General features: G+C 43.4%; 1 protein-coding gene across 4 annotated transcripts in view; it reads left to right on the top strand.

Annotated features, from left to right (window-relative positions):
• Positions 1-21267, top strand: part of MBOAT2 (membrane bound O-acyltransferase domain containing 2) — a 126210-nt gene that overhangs the window by 34810 nt on the left and 70133 nt on the right. For all 4 annotated transcript variants that reach the window (XM_058682487.1, XM_058682486.1, XM_058682484.1 and 1 more), the window contains exons 2-3: positions 15018-15163; positions 20600-20677. In XM_058682487.1, the coding sequence (XP_058538470.1) occupies positions 20646-20677 (32 nt within the window). In that variant the 5' untranslated portion in view covers positions 15018-15163; positions 20600-20645. The remainder of the gene's footprint in view (positions 1-15017; positions 15164-20599; positions 20678-21267) is intronic.

Raw genomic sequence — 21267 nt, 5'->3', positions numbered from 1 at the left:
AGAACTGGCCGTGTATATACATATATATGCCCATTTTTCTATTATTTTGTTCTCTTTATTATCGATTTGTAGGAGCTTTATATATATTGAGGAAAGTAGCTTTTTATGGTATGATTTGTAAGTATTCCTTTCAACTTTGTTGTTTATCTTTTTACTTTGCTTATAGTGTTTGGCAGTTAGGGAAATTTTTATATTTATATTTATGTACCAGAATTGCATCTAATTTTTTTTATTGGTTTTGCTTCAGAACACTTTAAAACGTTACCTTTATCATATTCTGCATGCCCGTGATGTGTTTGAATCTGTCTCTAGACTTCCATTTCTGTCTCATTGATCTGTCTCTTTAGCTGGTCCTCATTCTAGCTTTTATTTTTTTTTAAATTTTTTTTTTTTCAACGTTTTTTATTTATTTTTGGGACAGAGAGAGACAGAGCATGAACGGGGGAGGGGCAGAGAGAGAGGGAGACACAGAATCGGAAACAGGCTCCAGGCTCCGAGCCATCAGCCCAGAGCCCGACGCGGGGCTCGAACTCACGGACCGCGAGATCGTGACCTGGCTGAAGTCGGACGCTTAACCGACTGCGCCACCCAGGCGCCCCATAGCTTTTAAATTTGCTTTACTCTCTGACAGGGGAAGTCCACTCTCATTATAAATAATTTCCTGGCTATTTCACTTGTTTATATTTCTGTATTAATTTTAAGATCATCTTCTTCTTTTCTAAGAAGCCTATTGACATTTTTGTTGTGTTAGACTTACATTTACTGACTGACGTAGGGAGCAATAAACATTTTTTATGATGCTGGAGTCTTTCTCTCTGAGAATGGCTGCCCTTTCTAGTCAAGTGGTTTTTGGATCTCTTCCTCTGTATGGCATTTTAAAATTTGCTTCATGTAGATATTGTCCATTTCTTTTTAAGATTATTTTTAGGGACTTAGTGTTTCTGGATGCTGTTGTATGTGGGCTTTTTTCCTTCCATTATATCTTCTAGCTGGTTGTTGTTTGTCTCTATGAAGATGGTTTTTAAGCTGAAGTTAAGAGTTGTTAAGCAGATCGTCCAAGAGCATACTGCTAGTTAGCAGTTGGACTCCAAAGCCTGTTAAGCTACTTGACTCTCTTTTGCCTTATCATCTTCCTACCCTTGCTCTGTTTGGGTTCTGATGCTCTGCTTAGCTCTTCAGAACCTCCAAAGCATTAAAACCACCCATGCTACAAATGGGAATTATATTGGTGTATTCAGGATGACATTTAAATCTCAAGCAAAAAACTTCTGTTGGGCAGTTATTTTTAATTCCTGTTCCCCTAGTCATTAGAAAACTCTAGGTATTTTTAGTTGAGGGTGATGTTTTGCTCCTGAGTCTATATTGAAGTCTTCTCTCCTCTTAATTTATTTGTATAGTCATGATATATTCCGCCAAGTGACATTGGACCTGATGCTTAGTTGCTACACAAAAAGCCATCAAGTTTTTGTTTTCTGATAGACTATTTCAGTTCACAATTTGGGAAATTGGGTTTATGTGATAGTTTTTCCATCTGAGCACAATCATTTGTGAGCAGGAATGGTGTTTAATATTTAGGATTAATAAGATCATTAATTAACTAAGGTTTATAAAGAAAAAGAGCAATCTCTTAAAGTTTGTTTTGAGGGGGCACCTGGGTGGCTCAGTTGGTTGAGCGTCCGACTTTGACTCCGGTCGTGATCTCATGGTTTGTGAGTTCAAGCACCATATCGAGCTCGCTGATGCTGTCGGGGCCTGTTTCAGATCCTCTGTCCCTCTCTCTCTGCCCCCCCCCCCCCCCGCCACCCACTTGCGCTCTCTCAAAAATAAATTTAAAAAACATTTAAAAAATTTATATATATAGTTTGAGGTGTTCTCTATCTCTTTACTATGGAGATATTATGTAATTCTTGACTTTAATTTGAACATTTAAAAGCCATTAGTGTTGGATGCCTGGGTGGCTCAGTCAGTTAAGCATCTGACTTTGGCTCAGGTCATGATCTCATGGTTCATAGGTTCGAGCCCAGTGTCAGGCCCTGTTCTGACAGCTCAGAGCCTGGTGCCTGCTTCAGATTCTGTGTCTTCCTGTCTCTCTGTCCCTCCCCTGCTCGTGCTCTGTCTCTGTCTCTCAAAAATCAATAAAACATTAAAAAAAAGCCATTAGTGTTGAGAGTATATAGAAGGTTCTATTTCCCCACTCCCTGAGAATGGATGCATTTGAAACAAGGACTGAACTCTCTTCTTAACCTGTTCTCCAAAGAAAATATTTAACTAAGCTAAACTTTATGCTTTTTAAGTCTTTTTTTCCCCCACTTATATTTCCTTAGAACTTTTTATCTGGAATTCTTTTTCATGATTTTTAATGTTCCTGGTGGGTGTCAGAGCAAGTAATAAATTCCTAAGCAGTTTTTTGTCATCTAAAATACGGTTAACGAAGTATCTAATTGTGACTTTAAGAAAGCTATATGTTGGTGTTGTAGGATTCAGAAATTGTTATATCAAAAGCAGGGAAATACCTGTTTTTCTGTATTTGAGTAGTGTGTACATGAATTGGACAAAGTTGGTCAAAAGTCTGGAATGCTCTTCTCCAAATAGCATTTGATGAGCTGCTGTGGCTTACTGTGGAAAGAAGTTGGCACATCGTCAAAGGAGTCATCCTCGTGGAAAGATAGTTAGGCTTACTTTGTGTCTTTCTAGAAGACACAGATAGGGCCAAGTCCTTAAAAAAAAGAAAAAAAAAAAAAGAAAGAAAGTTTGTGTGTCTTATACCAGATTCTGTGCCCCACTGAGGAGCGTAGAGGTGTACGTGGGGAAGTGCACACGATAGACGAGCACACTGAGTGTGTGTAGGTGCCGTGGGACCACCGAGGGACACTTGACTTGGCCTGGGTGGGGACAGAGGCCAGACAGATGGCAAGGCGGACTTCTTGGAGGAAGAGTTCAGGTCTCTGTCGGGGAGCATTTTGGAAAAGTTAGTGGTTTCCCACAATGGAACAGTTGGCTTGTGAAGTAGTGAGCGTCCTGTCCTGTCTCTGGAGTCACAAGATGGATGATTGACCATCTATCTACAGGCGGCCTCTGAGGGAAACACTATATGGACTGAGGGCTGGACCAGCTGGTCTTTTAGGACACTTCTAACATTAAGATTTATAGGTTTAAACATTCATAGTAAACTTAAGGCATAGATACATGCATAACAATTTAATACTATCAGTTTCGTGCCTTGGCCTCCTAATTTAATTGTGTGTGTAAAGTGACATTTTGAATTTATTTCTTGGGGCAGACTCATGACTACTTGGGCAGATACAGCTAGTGTTTCATTTTACTCTTTTAATTGTGAAATGTCATATCCACATGGGAAAGTAGATGAGACATAATGACAGCGGGGTGGAGACGGCTGGCTCTCCAGCAGAAGTCGGTGTCTCCCTGTCCTGGCACACAGCCCGGCCACGGGGCCCTGGCGGCCTCGCACTGTGGTAGGGTCCACCACCGGCTCTGCCCACAGCGATCTGTGCCCCACTTTCAGGCTGGGGCTCTTGAGAAAGAAGTGTGCCTTTTTGATGCTCTCGTATTTCCCTTCCCACGGCTGGGCGAAGCAACGATGAGGTTCTGGATGATGGCGCCCCAGCATGGAGGAAGCAAGGACCCCTATGTCGCCTGCCTAGGAAGGCTGCCCGCTGGCCAGGAATGTCTGCTTTGGACTGTTACCTGAACCTCATTTTTGTGTGCCTCTTTATTACGGCACCTAATGCAATCATAGCTAATACATAAAGTTTCACAAAAAACTAGAAACCGTTATCCTTGTAACCACCGTGGGCAGGAAATAGAATATTACCACCCCGTACGTTCCTCCTTGTGACCGGGTCCCTTCCTCCATCGTGGTCACTTTCGTGTCTCCAGTGATAGTCACTTCATGCTGTTTATAGCTTTGCCACTCACGCAGGCTTCCCCAAAACAATGCGCTTTATTGCTTGTTTGGGGGAGCTTTCTGTGAATATATGTTTTTACGTTGTGTGTATTCCTCTGAGTGGACTCAAAAGATGTGTGGCTTCTTTCATGCAACATTGCGTGTTGAGTTTAATCCATATGTTGTGAAAAAAATCTGTAATTCTTTCATTTTCATTGTTCTGCGTAGCCTCCGATTGTGTGAATATACCACAGTGTATTTAGCCATTTTATTGTTCATGGGCGTTGGGTTTTTTCTAGCATTTGGCTATAATGAGCAACACTGTTTTAAATATTCTTGTACACGTCTCCTGATTCCCATATTATACCTGTAAGTAGGGAAGTGGCTCAGTTGTAGGGTAGGAATATCTTCAGAAACAGTCCCGTCAGAAAACGCAGGCTGTTTTCCAGAGTAGTTGTGTGTTGGCAGTGTATGAGTTCCCATTGTCCACATTGTAGTCTACGCTTAGTATTGTCAGCCTTAAAACTTTGGCAATCTGATGGGCATCTAATGATATTTAAAAAAAAAAATTTTTTTTTAACGTTTATTTTCGAGAGAGAGAGGGAGACAGAGTGCAAGTGGGGGAGGGGCAGAGAGAGAAGGAGACACAGAATCCGAAGCGGGCTCCAGGTTCTGAGCTGTCAGCACAGAGCCCGATGTGGGGCTTGAACCCATGAACTGTGAGATCATGACCTGAGCCAAAGTCAGACGCTTAACCGACTGAGCCACCCAAGTGCCCCTCTAATGGTATTTTATATGGGTTTAATTTGTATTATCTCCTGAAGATTTAAAAAGTGTTTTTTTGTCTTGCCTTTGGGGCCCATCGTAGCTACTTGAATTTGAGGTTGGTTGCTGAGGACATGTTTCCCAAACATAGCTGCACACAAGTTTTACCTGGGGAAAACTTTAAAAAAAAAAGAAAAAATTCAAGGTCCTGGTTTAGACTAGGGGAATAAAATTTCTGGGGCCAGTATCCAAGAATCCACTTCTAACTGGCTGTCTGGGTGAGGATTGTACAGCTGGACTTACACAGGTAGATTCGAGCACAGCACCGAACATGCTAAGGGTCGTTCCATCTGTGGAGCCTGGAGGACCTTTGTTCCTTGACCACAGCCCGTGTGGCCCTGTCCCCCCCCCCCCCCCCCCCCCCCACCGCTACGGGTCTCCCAAAGGCTGGCTGTTTGCCTTGTAAGCCACTGGCGGAGGATGTAAACACGCTATGCTATCCAGAAGCCACTTACACTATAGAAAAGTAACATCAAAGCATATTTTGTATCCCATCGATAAGAGATACGGAGGTAGTGGTTGATATTTTGGGCCACTTTTGTTAATATGTTGAGGATTGTACTCCTCTTGAATCGCCTTGAGATTTAGGTTTTTTTACTCTAAACGTAAGGTTTTTCATTATTTATTTATAAGCCAGAGAAAAACCGATGCCGTATGATTTCACTCATGTGGAACCGAAGAAACAAAACAAATGAACAAAGAGAAGTACACGCCAGAAAACAGACTCTTGACTACAGAGAACACACTGGTGGTCACCAGAGGGAAGGTGGGTGGGGGGATGGGTGAAATCGGTGAAGGGGGCAGAGAGAACGTTTCTTATTTGTGAGCGCTGAGCAATGTATAGAATTGTTGACTCACTGTCTTGTACCCCTGAAACTAATAACACGCTGTGTGTTAACTGTACTGGAATTACAATAAAAAAGTGCAGTATATCAGCTTTGCCAGTGGCTGTGTAATAAGTATACAATGTGATCCACAAATGCCAACCATATAGATAATTTAAAATTTTCTAGTAGACACATTAAAAAAGTAAAAAGGAACAGGTGAAATTAATGCTCATAATGTATTTAATTTAATCCCCGTGTTAAAAATATCTCGATTTGTAATCAGTATAAAAATTATTACCGAGGGACGCCTGGGTGGCTCAGTCAGTTGAGCTTCTAACTCTTGATTTTGGCTCAGGTCATGATCCCAGGGTTGTGGGATTGAGCCCCACGTTGGGCTCCACGCCGTGTGGAGCCTGCTTAAGATTCTGTCTCTCTGTCTCTCTCTCTCTCTGTCTCTTCCCCCTCCCCCTGCTCTTGCACACACACTGTCTCTCTCTTTCACTAAAAAACAAGCAAAATTCTTAATGAGGTGTTTTACATTCCTTTTTATACTATGTCATTGAAGTCTGGTGAGTATTTGAGATCTCAGTTTTGAGTAGACAATGTAAGTGCTCATAGTCACACGTAGCTGATGATCTATTGGACAGCACGGATCTGTCCAGAAAATTGCACGATGGTAAGTGTATAACTTGACGTATGTTTTATTTTTTTAAATATGTTTTGAAGTTTATTTTGGGAGAGAGAGAGAGAGAGCGAGAGCACAAGTACACAAGCGGGGGAGGGGCAGAGAGAGAGGGAGAGAGAATTCCAAGGAGGCTCAGCACTGTCAGTGCAGAGCCCGATGCCGGGCTCGAACTCGCCAACCGCGAGATCACGACCTGATCCGAAATCAAGAGTCAGACGCTTAACTGACTGAGCCACTCAGGCACCCCTTGACAGGCATTTAAACACCTCTGAAATTCCCTCGTCATGTTCTGGGAGGGGAGGAAACTTAAAGCGTAACATTTTCTTAGCTGTGCATTAGTTGAAGTGTAGACGCCCTTAGCAAAAATGGGAAGATGGTAGGCTCGGGTTCAACTTGGGGACGAAACAAAAAGGCCGGCGACACAGCCGAGAAGTCTGGATTCCTAATCCTCCATGCTTGCTGTTTCCTTTAAGGTAGAGAACATGTATCTCACGGTAAGACTGTGAGGATAAGTTACGTTTTGTGACACGTGACAACAGTTATTTGATAGAATCAGAAAACGTTAGTGCTGGGAGCATGGAGGTGTTTGTAGGAGGTAGACACAGATAAATGTTGGAACGCCTTTCAGTAGGAAATTCAGAATTCCGGGTTTGATCTAATTCAGTGATACTATCACACTCGAACTTATTTTCCGTTGTTTAAAAATATCGACCCCACAAATTGATAGATACGTGTCTGTGTATTCACGTAACAAATACGGTTGTGTGTGTAGTGCAGAAAACAAAAGCTAAAGGTGGGGTGGGAAGATGGGCGAAACGGGTGAAGGGGCGTGGCAGATACAGGCTTCCAGTTATGGAATGAATAAGCCACAGGAACAAAAGGCACAGCACAGGGAATTTAATAGTCAGTGAAATTGTAATGCACTGCGTGCTGACAAATGGTAGCCAACACTTGTGAATGTAGCCTATTGAATAAACTTGTGGAATCAGTGTTGAACACCTAAAACTAATATAACACTGTATGTCAACCATACTAAAAAAAAAACAAAAACAAAAACCCCAAACTGAAGACCACACAAATCATAAAAAAAAATTCCTATTGAAAAAGACACCACAAACAAAGATAAAAGGCAAGCCGTACGTAGGCCAAGAGAAGTTATTTGCAAAGATCAGCTTCAAATACGTAAGTCTCTAAAACAGTCATTGAGAAAACAACCCGATTTGAAAAATGGGCAAAGGATATAGGGAAGGAACTGCATGTCCAATAAACATGAAAAATGCTATTTTATTTTTACCGATTACTGGTGATCAGGGGAAAGCCAAATGAAACGATGAGATAACATTTTACATCCATTAGCTTGGCAAAAAGTACAAGTCTGACAGTAGCCGCTATCGTCGAGAATATGGGGCAGCGGGACCAGAATGGTGGTAGTGTCATCTTTTTTTTTAAAGTTTACTTAAGAGAGCTAGAGCAAGGAGGGGCAGAGAGAGAAAGGGAGAGAATCCCAAGCAGGCTCCGTACCCACAGCACAGAGCCCAACATGGGGCTTAAACCCACGAACCGTGAGATCACGACCAGAGCTGAAGCCAGGAGTTGGACGCTCGACCGACTAGGCCACCCAGGGGCCTCCCCCCCCCCCCCCCGTCAGTAGTGTGATCTAAAGTGCAAGAAAAATGCAGATCCTTTGAGTCTTTTACCATTTTATAAAATTCAAAATGTCCAAAGCAATACAATATGTAAATTACACAGGTGGTAGACGTAGGAAAATACTCATGAGAGCTACAGCTTAAGGCCGGTAGTTTATTCTTGGCAGGGGACACAGAGGAGTACAGGCAGAAAGAGGGCTCTGCACAGGGGGCTTTACTGTACGTGCAGCATTGGCAACCCTGGGGTATTTCAAATCCAGCTCTTCTCCGTTAATCTCCTTCTCGGGGGTAACCAGTCCCACAGTTGGATGCCAAGTTCTGTGCACGCGCACAGGAAAGCAGAGCAGCGTGTGGCGAGGAGCATGGGCTCTGGAGGTCAAGGTGCCTGCTTCCACGAGATGGTCCTGACAGTTATATGAGGTCGGCCTACGACTCACATGGCCTGTGCCTGGAGCGCAGCTGGTGTTTGTTGAGCACCTACAATTAGTGAAGTGTGGCATTCTTAAATAGATTACATGGAGACCATGCTGATGTCTGGCACATCGTGGGTGCCTCGCAGGCTCATAATTAGTACAGGAAATAAATAAATATAGAATTAATTAATGTAAATATACATTGTAACTATATAGTGTGTTTGTGTTTATGTACATATAAAACTAATGAACGCATACATAAATAGTTTGCATTTTTCTCCTGTTCTGCAGCCTGTGCTTCTCACTTACTAGTATATCTTGGGGATCTTCCACATCAAAACTTAGATCAAAAAGACATCTATGCAATTCTTTTAACCACATTTTAAAAATCCAATTTAACTTTTAGTTTCTTTCTGAGAATGGTTTATTTCTTTTCCCAGTTTTTAATTATGTTTTTTTTCCTATTCACTTTTGGTTCTTTGTACATTTTGAACTTCAAAAAAATTTAAACTTCAAAAAAATGTTTATTTATTTTTGAGAGAGAGAGACAGACAGACAGAGTATGAGCCGAGGAGGGGCAGAGAAAGAGGGAGACACAGAATCCGCAGCAGGCTCCAGGCTCTGAGCCATCAGTACAGAGCCCGATGCGGGGCTCAAACCCACGAACCGCGAGATCATGACCTGAGCCAAAGTCGGAGTCTTAACCGACTGAGCCACCCAGGTGCCCCTACATTTTGAGTATTAAAGCCCTTTGTTGTGTATCTCATGTGCATATTTTTTTTCTTCCAGATTGTTACTTATGATACTCTTTTAGTCTTCTTTTATTATGTAGAAGTTTTTAATTTTTGTGTAGCAAATCTCATGTAAAATTAATGTTATTTGTTACGTTATTTCTGTTGCGTAAGAAGCTTACATAATCTCTCGCGTTCTTGTCTAGGACATACACAGTTTTAGTAATCCTAGCAGTCAGGATGAAGTAGATGATGCTGGGCTGACAAACCGTCTCTAAATCGCACGGGCTTAGAACAACAAAGGTCTGTCTTGCCACTTGTCTAATTATGAGTTGGCAGGGGGGCTTTGCTCATCGTTTCTGGAACATTGCAGATGGAGAGATAACTTGGAAGGTTTTTGTTCTGGTAATTAAGAAGTGACACACGTCACTGTGCTCACAACTCACTGGCCATGGCTGGTCATGACAGGGAGTCGGGACACTCAGTCTTCATGTGCTCAGAAGGAGACGAGCAGAGGTAGGTGAATAGCATTAATGACCACCACAGTTGAGCATTCATTCGTTCGGGAACTTTTTTTTTTTAATGCTCATTCATTTATTTTGAGAGAGAGAGAGAGATCGCGAGTGAGCAGCGGGGAAGCAGAGAGGGAGAGAGAGAATCCCAAGCAGGCTCCGCACTGTCAGTGCAGAGGCTGGCGCAGGGCTCAAACTCACGAAGCTGTGAAATCGTGACCTGAGTCGAAACCGAGAGTGGGAAGCTTAACCCACTGAGCCACCCAGGTGCCTGGGAATTTGTTCTTAAATGTGGAAGGCAGCACATTGGTTTCTTTGTTTCTTCATCTCGAAGATAGACCGTAGAGCCCATCTTAGAGGGTTTACGTGAGGATCAGGTAGGTAATTGTAAATTGCCTAGAATGGCTGTGTCCGTTTGGGTCCCCGAGGAGCAGATGCTGGGGAGCAGTTAGAGGAGATCTGCCTGGGGAAGTATTGGGACAGAAAGCGAGGGGCCCGGGAGAAGGTGGGGGAGCCTTCGGGTCTGTGTTTGTGGCGGGGTCTGCAAAGCCCGTCCCCTGTGTCCTAAAACGAAAGCCTGCCTTCATTTTGCTGCCACCTGCTCCCCCCCACCCCCCGCCCCCGGGAGCAGCCCTGGCAGGCCCTGCCCTGTGATGGGTTAGCGCAGCGAGGACCGTCGGTCAGGTGGAGACCTGAGCAGTGTCGCACTAGACACGCAGCCCTGTGTTACCAGCAGAGTTGATGAAGGGGGTGTGACTTTAGTTTTTCCCGAAGAAGAGTCCTTTCCCCCAGTTACGTTAACTGAATAGTCTAGCTTGCTTTCTACTGACAGGAGATGCTTCTTTTCCATAGATGGGAAATACACCGTTTGTTTAACACACAGCCTCCTGTAGACGGACACAGTTCGTGTCTGTTTTGAACGGTGCTGCAGTGAACCCTCTGGTGTATGCCCTTTGTCTGGGATCACGTTGTGGCTTTCTGAGGAAAGAGTAGTGCATTTTAAGTTTTGATGATAGCCGTTAAACTTCCTTTCAGGAGCTTGCAATGTGCCCGCAGTGACGGCTGCCCACTGCCCTGGTCTCTTAGCCGGCTCAGGGCTCCATACCTCCTTGCCTGCCTTCGTTTGTATGGCCTTACCTGGAGTTGAGAGAAGAGTTTTCAGATCTTTACTGGACATTGACATTTGTAAATGTTCATGCTTTTTGCTTAATTTGCTGTTAACTAGTTCAGTTTTCTTGTGGATATGTAAAAGTTCTTTGTATATTAGGTAAATGACTCTTTTTTTTTTTCTATCCCGTGTTCTGCAAATATTTTCGCACTTTTCCTTTATCTTTTGAGTTTTGTTTTGTTTTTTTTTTCTGCATTTTGCCATACATAGTTTAACAATCTTTATATGGTAAAATCTACCAGTCTTTTCTTTCGTAGCACCTGTATCTTTGAAACAGCTTTTAAATGACCTACTTTTCTCCCCAGTTTTATCGAGATACGAGTACATATGAGATTGTATGAGTTTAAGGTGTACAACATGATTTGGTGTGTAGGCATATTGTGAAATGATCACCCTTGGAAGTTACCATCCAGTACCTCACACAGTTATAAATCGTTCTGAGTGTAGCTGTAGATTCTGAGGGGCTGTGTGTCAGGTGGGAGGAGGCGAGCCCAGGAGCCTCCTACATCTCCGTCTCGGGCCCTTCTCCCTAAACGTGTTTGCAGATTTATTTGGGGATATTAAGCATTTCTTTGGATGTCCTTAAGAAAGAAGTTACTCTTGTAGCTGTTACATTGGAGTGGCATAAATGAGCAGTAGGCTTTCCAGTTGAGCACCTAGACGCTAACTTAATTGTGAGATCAAGCCACGTCATTTGGTGTTGAAGAAAATACTCCTGTCACCAGTGTAAAACACACTCCTTAAAGAGCATCCTTGGGAAGGTTTGCAGCTATTGCTTTTATGAGGGCTTTTTTTTGTGCAACTTTTCAAAAAAGGCTTCTTTTGTATCCAGTGAGGTATGTGACCAGTAAGTCTTAAGTTAGCTAAGGTTATCCATCTTGGCTTCCTTCTCTCTTCCTGTATCCTGCCTGCCCTCCCACCCACCCCACCCCCCCCCCCCCCCACTCCCAAATAACTGGGGCCAGTTTCTTTGAGGACACATCAGGTCATGTGTGTATATTTCAATAAAATAGTTTCGAAAAAAGAACATAAAATCTTTTGTCTTTCTTTCCATCTAGAAGAAAGCTTGTATAAAGGGTTGACGTGTAACAAGTCAAAACAAATGGGTGTGAACTCCACATAGGATCTTTTTCATTGAGTTTATTAGCTATGGGAAGTGGCCCGTTGTAGATGTTTTGTTAAGTAGGATGGCGGTAATTTGCAGATAGCATCGTGTCTGAAAGCCTCGCCTGTGGCGATCAAGCTTAACCTTCAGACTTTCCCTGGAAGTGGAGAGGCAGCCCATTGTACAGCCTAGAACTAGTCAGACTTGGATTTGAGTGTGGGGTACCACCTGTTATTATAAATGATGTTGAGTTGGTCGAGTAAAATGGGAAGTGGCACCTTGTTCTGGGGATTGAATGAGACAATCAGTTTCAAGTACCCAGGGCATGATGATCTTCAGACACTGTGGTTCTGTTCCTTCTTTCTTGCTGTCTCTCCCTTTCCAGTAATCACTGGTCTCCCCAGCCTTTCCCCACCCGTGAAAGAATGACTAAGATACAGTTTCAGTTTGGGAAAGTTTTACCTTTAAGACCTTTCAAGACAGGTATTTGGACATCTGGATGTGTAGCCTCCTGTCCTTATTCTGTTCCTGCCTTTGCAGGACCACATCCCTTTTGTTATTTTAAAAAATTTCAGTGTTTTTTTCAGTACTTTTGGGCTCCCCTGTAAATGCCTCAGCATGATGTGCAAAGCCCTCGCTTTCCAACCCCCCTCTCCCTTTAGACCCCCCTCTCCCAGGATTCCACATTGTGTTCGCTTCCATTTCTCACTGGTTTCTTCACATTGTTTTTGTTTGTTTGTTTGTGTGTTTGTTTGTTTAACGTGCCCTTTCCCTGTTTTCCAACACTGTTGGTTCTTACACCTTGAGGATTATCAAGACATGTGGGTTGTCTTTTGTTTTTTAATATCAACTTTTGGGTTTACCCCCATAGATTTTGATTCAGTGTCTAGAGTGAGACCGGATCTCATTTTCTTTATCTGTAAGATGACAATGTTGAAAGGGATATTTACAAAGATACAACACTCTGTATGTCAGTGGCTCTAGGATGCTTCTGTGATACTTATCATGCTTTGTTTTATATTAGACGCAAATGAAGACAGAAAGGGAGGGGAGAGAGAAGGAAGTAGGGACACAGGGATCAATGGCTCATGTGGCTGTGGATATCAGCTATGATTAGGAACTCATGTCACCTGCCTTCATGCTCCTTCCTTTGGTGGGGTGTTCTTAAAGCACTTTCTATATAACCTTTAAGAAGATTTTTTAATCATTGGGGTGAAGTTCCTTGTGTACCGATTTGCTTTTCCCATTAGATTCTGAATTTATCCAGGCCTAGCACTAGGAATTGCACATTTTTGATTTTCCTATGCTTTGCCCATGGTAGATGCTTTATAAATTTTTGTTGAATTAAAGGATGTTTGAAAGAAAAATTTTAAACTGTGAGAAGCTTTGCAGATATGACTAGTTTTTTATATCAAAAATATTTGTCTTTTTTTTAATGTTTACTTACTTACTTATTTTTTAAGGTTTATTTATTTTTGAGAGTGAGAGAAACAGAGGGTGAGCAGGGGAGGGGCAGAGAGAGAAGGAGACACAGAATCCGAAACAGGCTCCAGGCTCTGAGCTGTCAGCACAGAGCCCGACGCAGGGCTTGAACTCACAAACCGCGAGATCATGACCTGAGCCGAAGTTGGACTCATGACCTTAACCAACCGGGCCACCCAGGTGCCCCAATATTTATTTATTTTTGAGAGAGAAAAGAGGGAGACAGAGGATCCAAAGCGGGATTTGAGCTGACAGCAGTGATCCCAATGCAGGGCTTGAACTCATGAACCGTGAGATCATGATCTGAGTTGATGTTGGATGCTTAAGCAAATGAGCCACCCAGGCGCCTCCAAAAATATTCATTTTTCTGATGCATTTACGTTTTCCTTAATTAAGAAATTATTGTTAGAACCTTTTAGGAGGGAAAAAGTGCTTAGAACCTGTTGGAATGACAATTTGCTTGTATTGAGTCTAACTGTTTCAAAGAACAATGGTCTCTTAGACAAAGTACAACAATGTTCAACTGTTTTTCTCCTTGTAATGCAAGAAAGAGCACATAGTTGTCTGTGTCTTTAGGCAGAGACATCTCTATGGATCTATAGCAGCATCTACATGTAGATAGTGTGATTTGTTCCTGGTTGAGGGGCCCGAAACAGTGATTTCGTTGTTGTTTTGTGTTTTTTGCAAGTTCCTAATGTCAGATGGATTTTTAAAGACCTATTTTCCTCAACAGTCTCTGAGAATATCTTTCATAAGAAAAAAATGGAGATTTTTTTTCTTGAGTCTTTTTTTAAAAAATTTTTTTATGTTTATTTTTTGAGAGAGAAGCAAAGTGTGTGCGGGGGAGGGGCAGAGAGCGGGGGAGACACAGAATCCGAAGCAGGCTCTGGGCTCCGAGCTGTCGGCACAGAGCCCGACGTGGGGCTTGAACTTGTGAACTGATATCATGACCTGAGCGGAAGCTGGCCGCTTAACCGACTGAGCCACCCAGGTGCCCCTTGAGTCTTTAAATAACGTAAGAGATTCTTCTCCTTAGCCTTTTCTGCCCTGTTTGGCCAGGGCAGGCGTGTTACGGGATGATGTTGCCACCTGCACTTTGTTCCCACTGTCAAGAGCAGCATCACTGTGAGTTACGAAGCAAAAATCTGATGCTGGTGGACTTGAGGGTCCGTGTTTTTCTTGTTGCTTTCTGAAGGCTCCTTTCTCTGTTTCCATCCATCCATTCGCCTTCTGAACCCGTCCCTGAGGTCCCCCAGAGCTGAGGCACTTGGTTCCCAGCGTTCCTCAGTGGTGGAGCTCCACGTGGAAAAAGATGTACTCCACCAGACCCTCAGGGGCCTTGACCAGTTCTTGACCCAGGGCATATTTGGAGAAACTTGCCTGTGTCATGAAGACCAGATTCTCTTTCCCTTAAACCACAGGGTGTACCCTGTGCTGTTTCTGTATCTGCACCCCCACGTCTTCTAGATTCTTCCAGGTGCCCCCCCCCCCCAACCCCAGGCCTTTCCACCCCGGACGCCACCTGGCCCTGGAGCACAGGCAGGTGCACGCGGGCCCATTCTTTGCCCTTGAGGCTGTCCTAAGAAGGCCCCGGTTCTTGCTTTTGGTTTCGTTTCTTTTGTAAACTCTAGAAGATCTGGGCCTGAGACTTTAAGCGTGGTGGTGAGTGAAGAATTCAAGTCCGTGTTGCTAATACGAAATTTTAATTTTTCTTTGCAGGTCAACTTTGTCGTGTGCCAGCTCTTCGCCTTGCTAGCAGCCGTTTGGTTTCGAACTTACCTCCATTCAAGCAAAACTAGCTGTTTTATAAGACATGTCGTTGCTACCCTTTTGGGCCTTTATCTTGCACTTTTTTGCTTTGGATGGTAAGTCATTATTTTGATGGTCTTTATTTTTTTTTTTTTTTTTTTTTTTCAACATTTTTTATTTATTTTTGGGACAGAGAGACAGAGCATGAACGGGGGAGGGGCAGAGAGAGAGGGAGACACAGAATCGGAAACAGGCTCCAGGCTCCGAGCCATCAGCCCAGAGCCCGACGCGGGGCTCGAACTCACGGACCGCGAGATCGTGACCTGGCTGAAGTCGGACGCTTAACCGACTGCGCCACCCAGGCGCCCCTTTTGATGGTCTTTAAATGAAGACTTGGGAGAGCGTTGTGAATTGAGTGTGCACAGAGATACATCATGTGGGGTTCTGTTCTTATATGTTACAGGTCAGGTTTTGTATTTGTATGTTTCATAGAAAAAACAGAGTGGAGAATGGGCTCTCTGTCTTCAGTTTGGACTCGGAGGGCAATTTGCTATTTATAATGTATGACATAGGACAGATGAAGGAAAAAGACATACAGACACATTTTTCTGTCACGAGTCGTTCTTTTCACCTATTCTGCACATCTTTTAGGCCAAGACAAGCAAACCGTTTAAAATAGTTTTTTCTTTCTGGGCAAGTGGCTTTGAAGAGTCCGGAAAAACCCACTGATAGAACTCTGTTACCATTTTTTAGATGATTCTGCCCTTAGTAAAAAAGACATTTATTTTGTTTGTGTCTGACGGGGAAGAGTTCTGTACAATGGAAAGCTTTTACTTCTGCCCTGTCAGATGTGTGGGTTCCCTTCAGTCCGCTCCCTTCTTAGCTGTCGGGGCCTCCCTGAGAGCCTTAAGTACGGAAACACCATACTTCCCGTGTGTCACAAGTGAGTGACTGGTCGTGTGACGGAAAAAATCAGGAGGAGAGACACAGTCTTGGCGAGGCAGCAGAGACTCTCTGCGGAAGGGCTTCTTGGAGATCTCATCTGGATTTTCCTTTTTAAGCGAGAGCTTTGTGCTGCTTGTGCGTTTGCTGCACGGTTAACACGCTCACGGAGGAGGCTCTCGGGCTCTCTCTTCTGCAGATGCTTGTTGGAGATAGAAATTCCCTGAGAGGGCAGGACCCACTCACTGTGTGCTCGGTAGTCTCTGTTGTGGGGCGTGCAATCCGTGGCCCTTTGTGCTGGGATGTGGATTCTGATGCTGGTGAGGGTTGGAAGATACTCGTATCTCTTGATCTGATTTTTGCCTCTGGCAATTGCAGATGTGTCCTAGAAACTGATGACAAATCAGGCAGGCATCATTTGTTCAGTCTCTACCTTACGGCCATGTGGCCAGTCCTCTGCTAGGCACCGCCACTTGCGTGGAGTCTTGAGGTATAGAGATGGTCTCTGAATTCCCCCCCGTGGCCTTTTCCACTTCCTCGACGCCATCAAATACATATCATCAAAGTTTTCCTCGTTTCTCAGGGGGTTCAATTTAAACTTCTCTTAAATCGTGCCATGGGGGTAGTATTTCCGTATATTTTATTTTAAAATTTTGTTGTGAAACTTTTCAAGTACAGACGCACAGAGAATAATGAGCCCTTGTATACCCATCACCCGGCTTCAGAGGTTTTTTAAAATTCCTCCATTGTCATTTATTCCCTGACTTATTTTTCTGGATGAATTAAAATTACATCCCAGTCTACATATTTCACCCATCAATGCTTCAGTACTTGGGTGACACATTTTAGAGAGGGGCTGGGGAAGGCTTGTAGTTCGGAGCGGCCAAGTCCAAGGACACCATTCATGTTGTGGTCAGTGTAAACAGAGTAGAAAATTGAAATGTAAGCAGCATCTTTCGGGACCCTACGACACACAGCGCCACCAAGGGAAGCATGCTCTCTTTCGTCCGAGGTCTGGACCGAGCAGGTATTCTCTTGCCTTCTCAGATGCTTCACACACTGGGCCACGAGGAGCCTGACTTTATTTATACTCTTTAGTATTTCAAATTACATGTGATAACCAGGATTTTTAAAAATAGAGTTCTCTGTTTCTTTTTTTTTCTCGCAGGAAAAAATGTTTTATATTCCTTTCTTTGGGAAGAGAAATTCTTTTAACTTATTTATTTATTTATTTATTTAGCTTATTTATTTCAGGAGAGACAGAGAGTGAGCAGGGCAGGGGCAGAGAGAGAGGGAGAGGGAGAGAATCCCAAGCAGGCTCCGTGCTGTCAGTGCAGAGCCTGATGTGGGGCTCGATCTCAAGAACCATGAGATCGTGACCTGAGCCAAAATCGAGAGTCGGCTGTTCCACCGACTGAGCCACCCAGGCGCCCCAAGAGAAGTTTTTGTAGTCTCTGCACCCGGCTCACATAACTGTATGCTAATTGGAATGTGAGGGAAGTAGTCGAGTGTCCTTTCATTTTGCAGTTCAGCACCCTGTGTTTTTAGGCTCAACGGTAATCGTAGCTGCTATTGATTTTGACGGCTTCCCCTTCGGAAGACATACGTTAGTACTTTGTAAATATCATTGGCTATTTTACCTACTTCTGTTTTGTCTCAGCTTTTTTTTTTAAACCATCATCTGCAAGTTGAGAATTTGCTTACACTTTATTTAACCCTCTCTGATAACCGTGAAGGGTAGTGGAACAGAGCTTAGACTTTGAAGTCACACCTGGGTTCTGCCAGGAGCCCTTTACTTTGGACATGTTACTCAAACCCTTTTGGCTTCATTTCCTTATCTGTGAAAGGGAATCCGTGATTATTACGAGACGCCAAAGGTGTAATACTACAGAGAGGAGCTTATTAGCCCAGTAGCCAGCTCGTTGTGAACCTGGAGAATCACCCAGGGTCAAGGCCGTCATCATAGTTATCATCTGTCATTATCATCGTGCAGTTGGCGGTCCAGATTGGAAATTTTAGGTTTTCTAATCTCTTTTTTAGTGTTTACCACACAGTATGTTATTTATCACATTGTCTGTTAGTTGCCCATCTTCCTCTCCATACTAGAAGCTCTCCGTGGACAGAGGCTGTGTCCTATTGAGTCTGTATTCCTAGTGCCCTGGACGGTGCCTGTCAGAAAGTACACATGCTCAGTACAGATCAGTTGAACAACCGGGAGAGGTGTTTCTCAACCTTTTTTCAACTTGTGTCCTTTTTTGCTAGAAGTAAAATTTATACCTGTGTGTGATTTGAAATTCAAAATGAGTAAGATGTGAGATCTAAAAACAAACTGAAGTTTTGAGATAAAGGATCCCTTTGTTTTCCAAGCCCTCGGGCAGCTTGAGAGACTACGTAGCCAAGTGTGTGGGTTCCCTCCTGCCCGGCCCCTTGAAGAGTCAGCCAGTGGGTGAGTTGCCCAGGAAGAAACAACTTGAGTTTTACCATCAGTTAGGGTATTAACTAGGTATGTGACTTAGGACTTAGTTTCCTCAGCTCTAAAATGATGAGGGTTGGATTATAATAGACTTTTAAGATACCTCCTATCTGGAATTTCTACTTTACTAATAATACTTCAGAGTTGAGTGCTTATTGTGTGCCAGATTCCCCAGTCAACGCCTTTCATTATTACCTCCTAAGCCTGAAAAATACTCAGTGGCCGCTCCGTATTTATTCTCAGTTTACTAAGGAGAGCAAGTGGGGTGAGCGCATGTGGGTGCTTGTGAAGAAGCCCACCAGTGCCTTATATGCGAGCGGAAAAGCACCTTGATGCTTGTCGTGGAGGTGGATGGAACAGAGGCTACGGCAGATTGCTTCATATGGATGAACTTGAACTGTCACAGTAATAAAAGCTTGTACAACAGGAGGCTGGCAGAGTGTTATGTTGCACCCCAAAAGATCGCCAAGCACATTTTCTGAACAGTGATGCCAGGGGAATAAGGAACCATGGCGCTGTTTGAGAAATGAAACCCTTAGCTTCTAAAGTTGTTGTCTATCCCTGTGCTCCAAGGAAATTTGCTCGTAGAAAAGGAAAAAAATACGTATTTCCCCAAGAGTCCTCAAAACATTTTTTTAAGATGAGTGTCTTTTTTTTTTTTTTTAAAGTTTATCTATTTTGAGAGAGCGAGAGAGAGAGGAAGAGAGGGAATCCCAAGCAGGCTCTGCACCGTCAGCAGAGAGCCCGATGTGGGGCTTGAACTCATGAACCGTGAGATCGTAACCTGACCCGAAAGAGCCGGACGCTCAACCAACCAACCCACCCAGGCACCCCAAGACGAATGTCTTTACTGAGTTCTACTCTCAGTTAATAAAGCCCTTAATGTGTCTAGCAGTCCTCTTCAGCATTTCCACATTAGATGTGTCAGTGAATTGTCAATGCTGGCCACAAATAGGAGGTGGATAATTAATTAGAAATAGGAAAGTGTGTGTTTTAATGTTTTTAAAGCGTCCTTCTGTTTCAGTTTATATTCATACGTGTTTTTCTGCTTTCTTATGACTTTCTGGTTAGAGTGGTATTCCAGGCTGATGTCATTTTCGTGTGTGTGTGTGTGTGTGTGTGTGTTAGATGGAAGCGGAGACAGACAGACTGGCATACTCTGTATAGAGGATAAAATATGTTTCTTCTGTGGCCCTGACGTGGCGCCTACTTCTCATAATATATCTATGGAAAAATTTATTCAAAAATTTAAGTAACTTTTCCACATTGGTGATGCCTGTGACTCCATAATGATTAGGTTAAAAAATAATTTTAATCATAGGTTAAGATCCTTGTTTATATTGTAAGTTGTATACAAGGGTGTGAAAATTTTTTTCATAAATTATTCATGCCATCGATGGGGAAAGAAAATTGTAAGTTTGTGTGTGTGTCCATATATGCGTGATCTCAGGGATGGTTTGGATTGAGTTTGAAACTGAGATGTTCATCATGTTTTGCCTGAATGTTGTGAAATGAATAAATAAGTTAGTTTTCTCATTCAGTGGTGGATCTCTACATTAGAACACTAGGAACTTCTGTGTCACGTTAGCCAGAGTTTTTTTATGGGTAGGTGACTGCAGGTTAAGGATTAGAAGATTATTTGATTAGAGCCATCGTGTTTTCAGAATAAATAGATTTGGGGGTACCTGGTTTGTAGTAAATACTACCATTTGGTACTCTTTGTTGCTTTAGGAGAAGCAGTTTAGGTATTTGGGAAAACAAATAACTAATGTTCTGTCGGGACTGTTCTGAAATCCAGATTTATTACCTTTTCATCATTGTGCCTTGAGTTATGGAAAAAGCTGTAATCCTTGAGCCACATAACCCTACAGTGCTTTCACGTAGCTAGGAAACGCGGCATGCCAGGGCACTGAGTGCGCCTGTATGGGGTTTCGTTTAATTTTCCCAGCTCTTCTGGGGCTTGTGATGTGGGACTCCCTCTAAGGTGTTCACAGAATTTTAGGCCGTGGAAGTGAGACTCCTTATTCTTTATCTGGGGATGTTTCGTGTTAAACAGAAGCACCTTGTAGCCTAAATGGCTCCAGCTTGATGTCTGCGGATGGGTGTCCCTCTTCTAACGGTGCTCTTATTTTTATAGGTATGCCTTACATTTTCTCGTACAAAGTGGAATTTCCTACTGTATCATGATCATCATAGGAGTGGAGAACATGCACAAGTAAGTGTCCCTCTTTGTACATATCAATGCTCATTTCACTCTGATAGAATCAGATCACAGTTCAGTTCTGTTACATTAAAAATCCTTCTAAACTGTGATAATTTTCTCAAGAGGAGCTGTCCTAAATTGCTTAAAGCCGGCAGCCTCCACCCTGCTGCCACCTCAGGCTGGGTAACGCTGACATGGGGACAGCACAGCAGGCTATTGAGTAGCATCCCTGGCCCCCACCCACTAGGTGCTGGTACCACCTTCCCCCTCGAGTTGGGACACCCATGAATGTTCCCAGATAGTTTCAAATGTCCCTTGGGAGGCAAAACAGCAGGCACACGCTGTCTGTTTTGTTTTCTGAATGTAGTGCAGCACCTAGGAGGTTGTATGTTCTCAGTAAGCATTTATCGAATGAATGAATGAATGAATGCATGAATGAATGATACCATGACTTCTGCATGACAGCAAGCTCATTCCCGGTAGTCTCCTCAAGCCCTTGCTGCTGGGCTGCAGCCTCTGCCTCCTGTAGAGCCCTGACCTCCACCTTGGGGCTGCCAGCATAGTAGCTCTGTCTCCTTTTCTACCTGCAGCAAAGTCCGGAT

This window comes from Neofelis nebulosa, chromosome 9, assembly GCF_028018385.1.
Source record: "Neofelis nebulosa isolate mNeoNeb1 chromosome 9, mNeoNeb1.pri, whole genome shotgun sequence".
NCBI classification, from domain to species: Eukaryota; Metazoa; Chordata; class Mammalia; order Carnivora; family Felidae; genus Neofelis; species Neofelis nebulosa.
The sequence above is the reverse complement of the archived record's forward strand: the minus strand, read 5'-3'. Positions and strand labels throughout refer to the sequence as shown.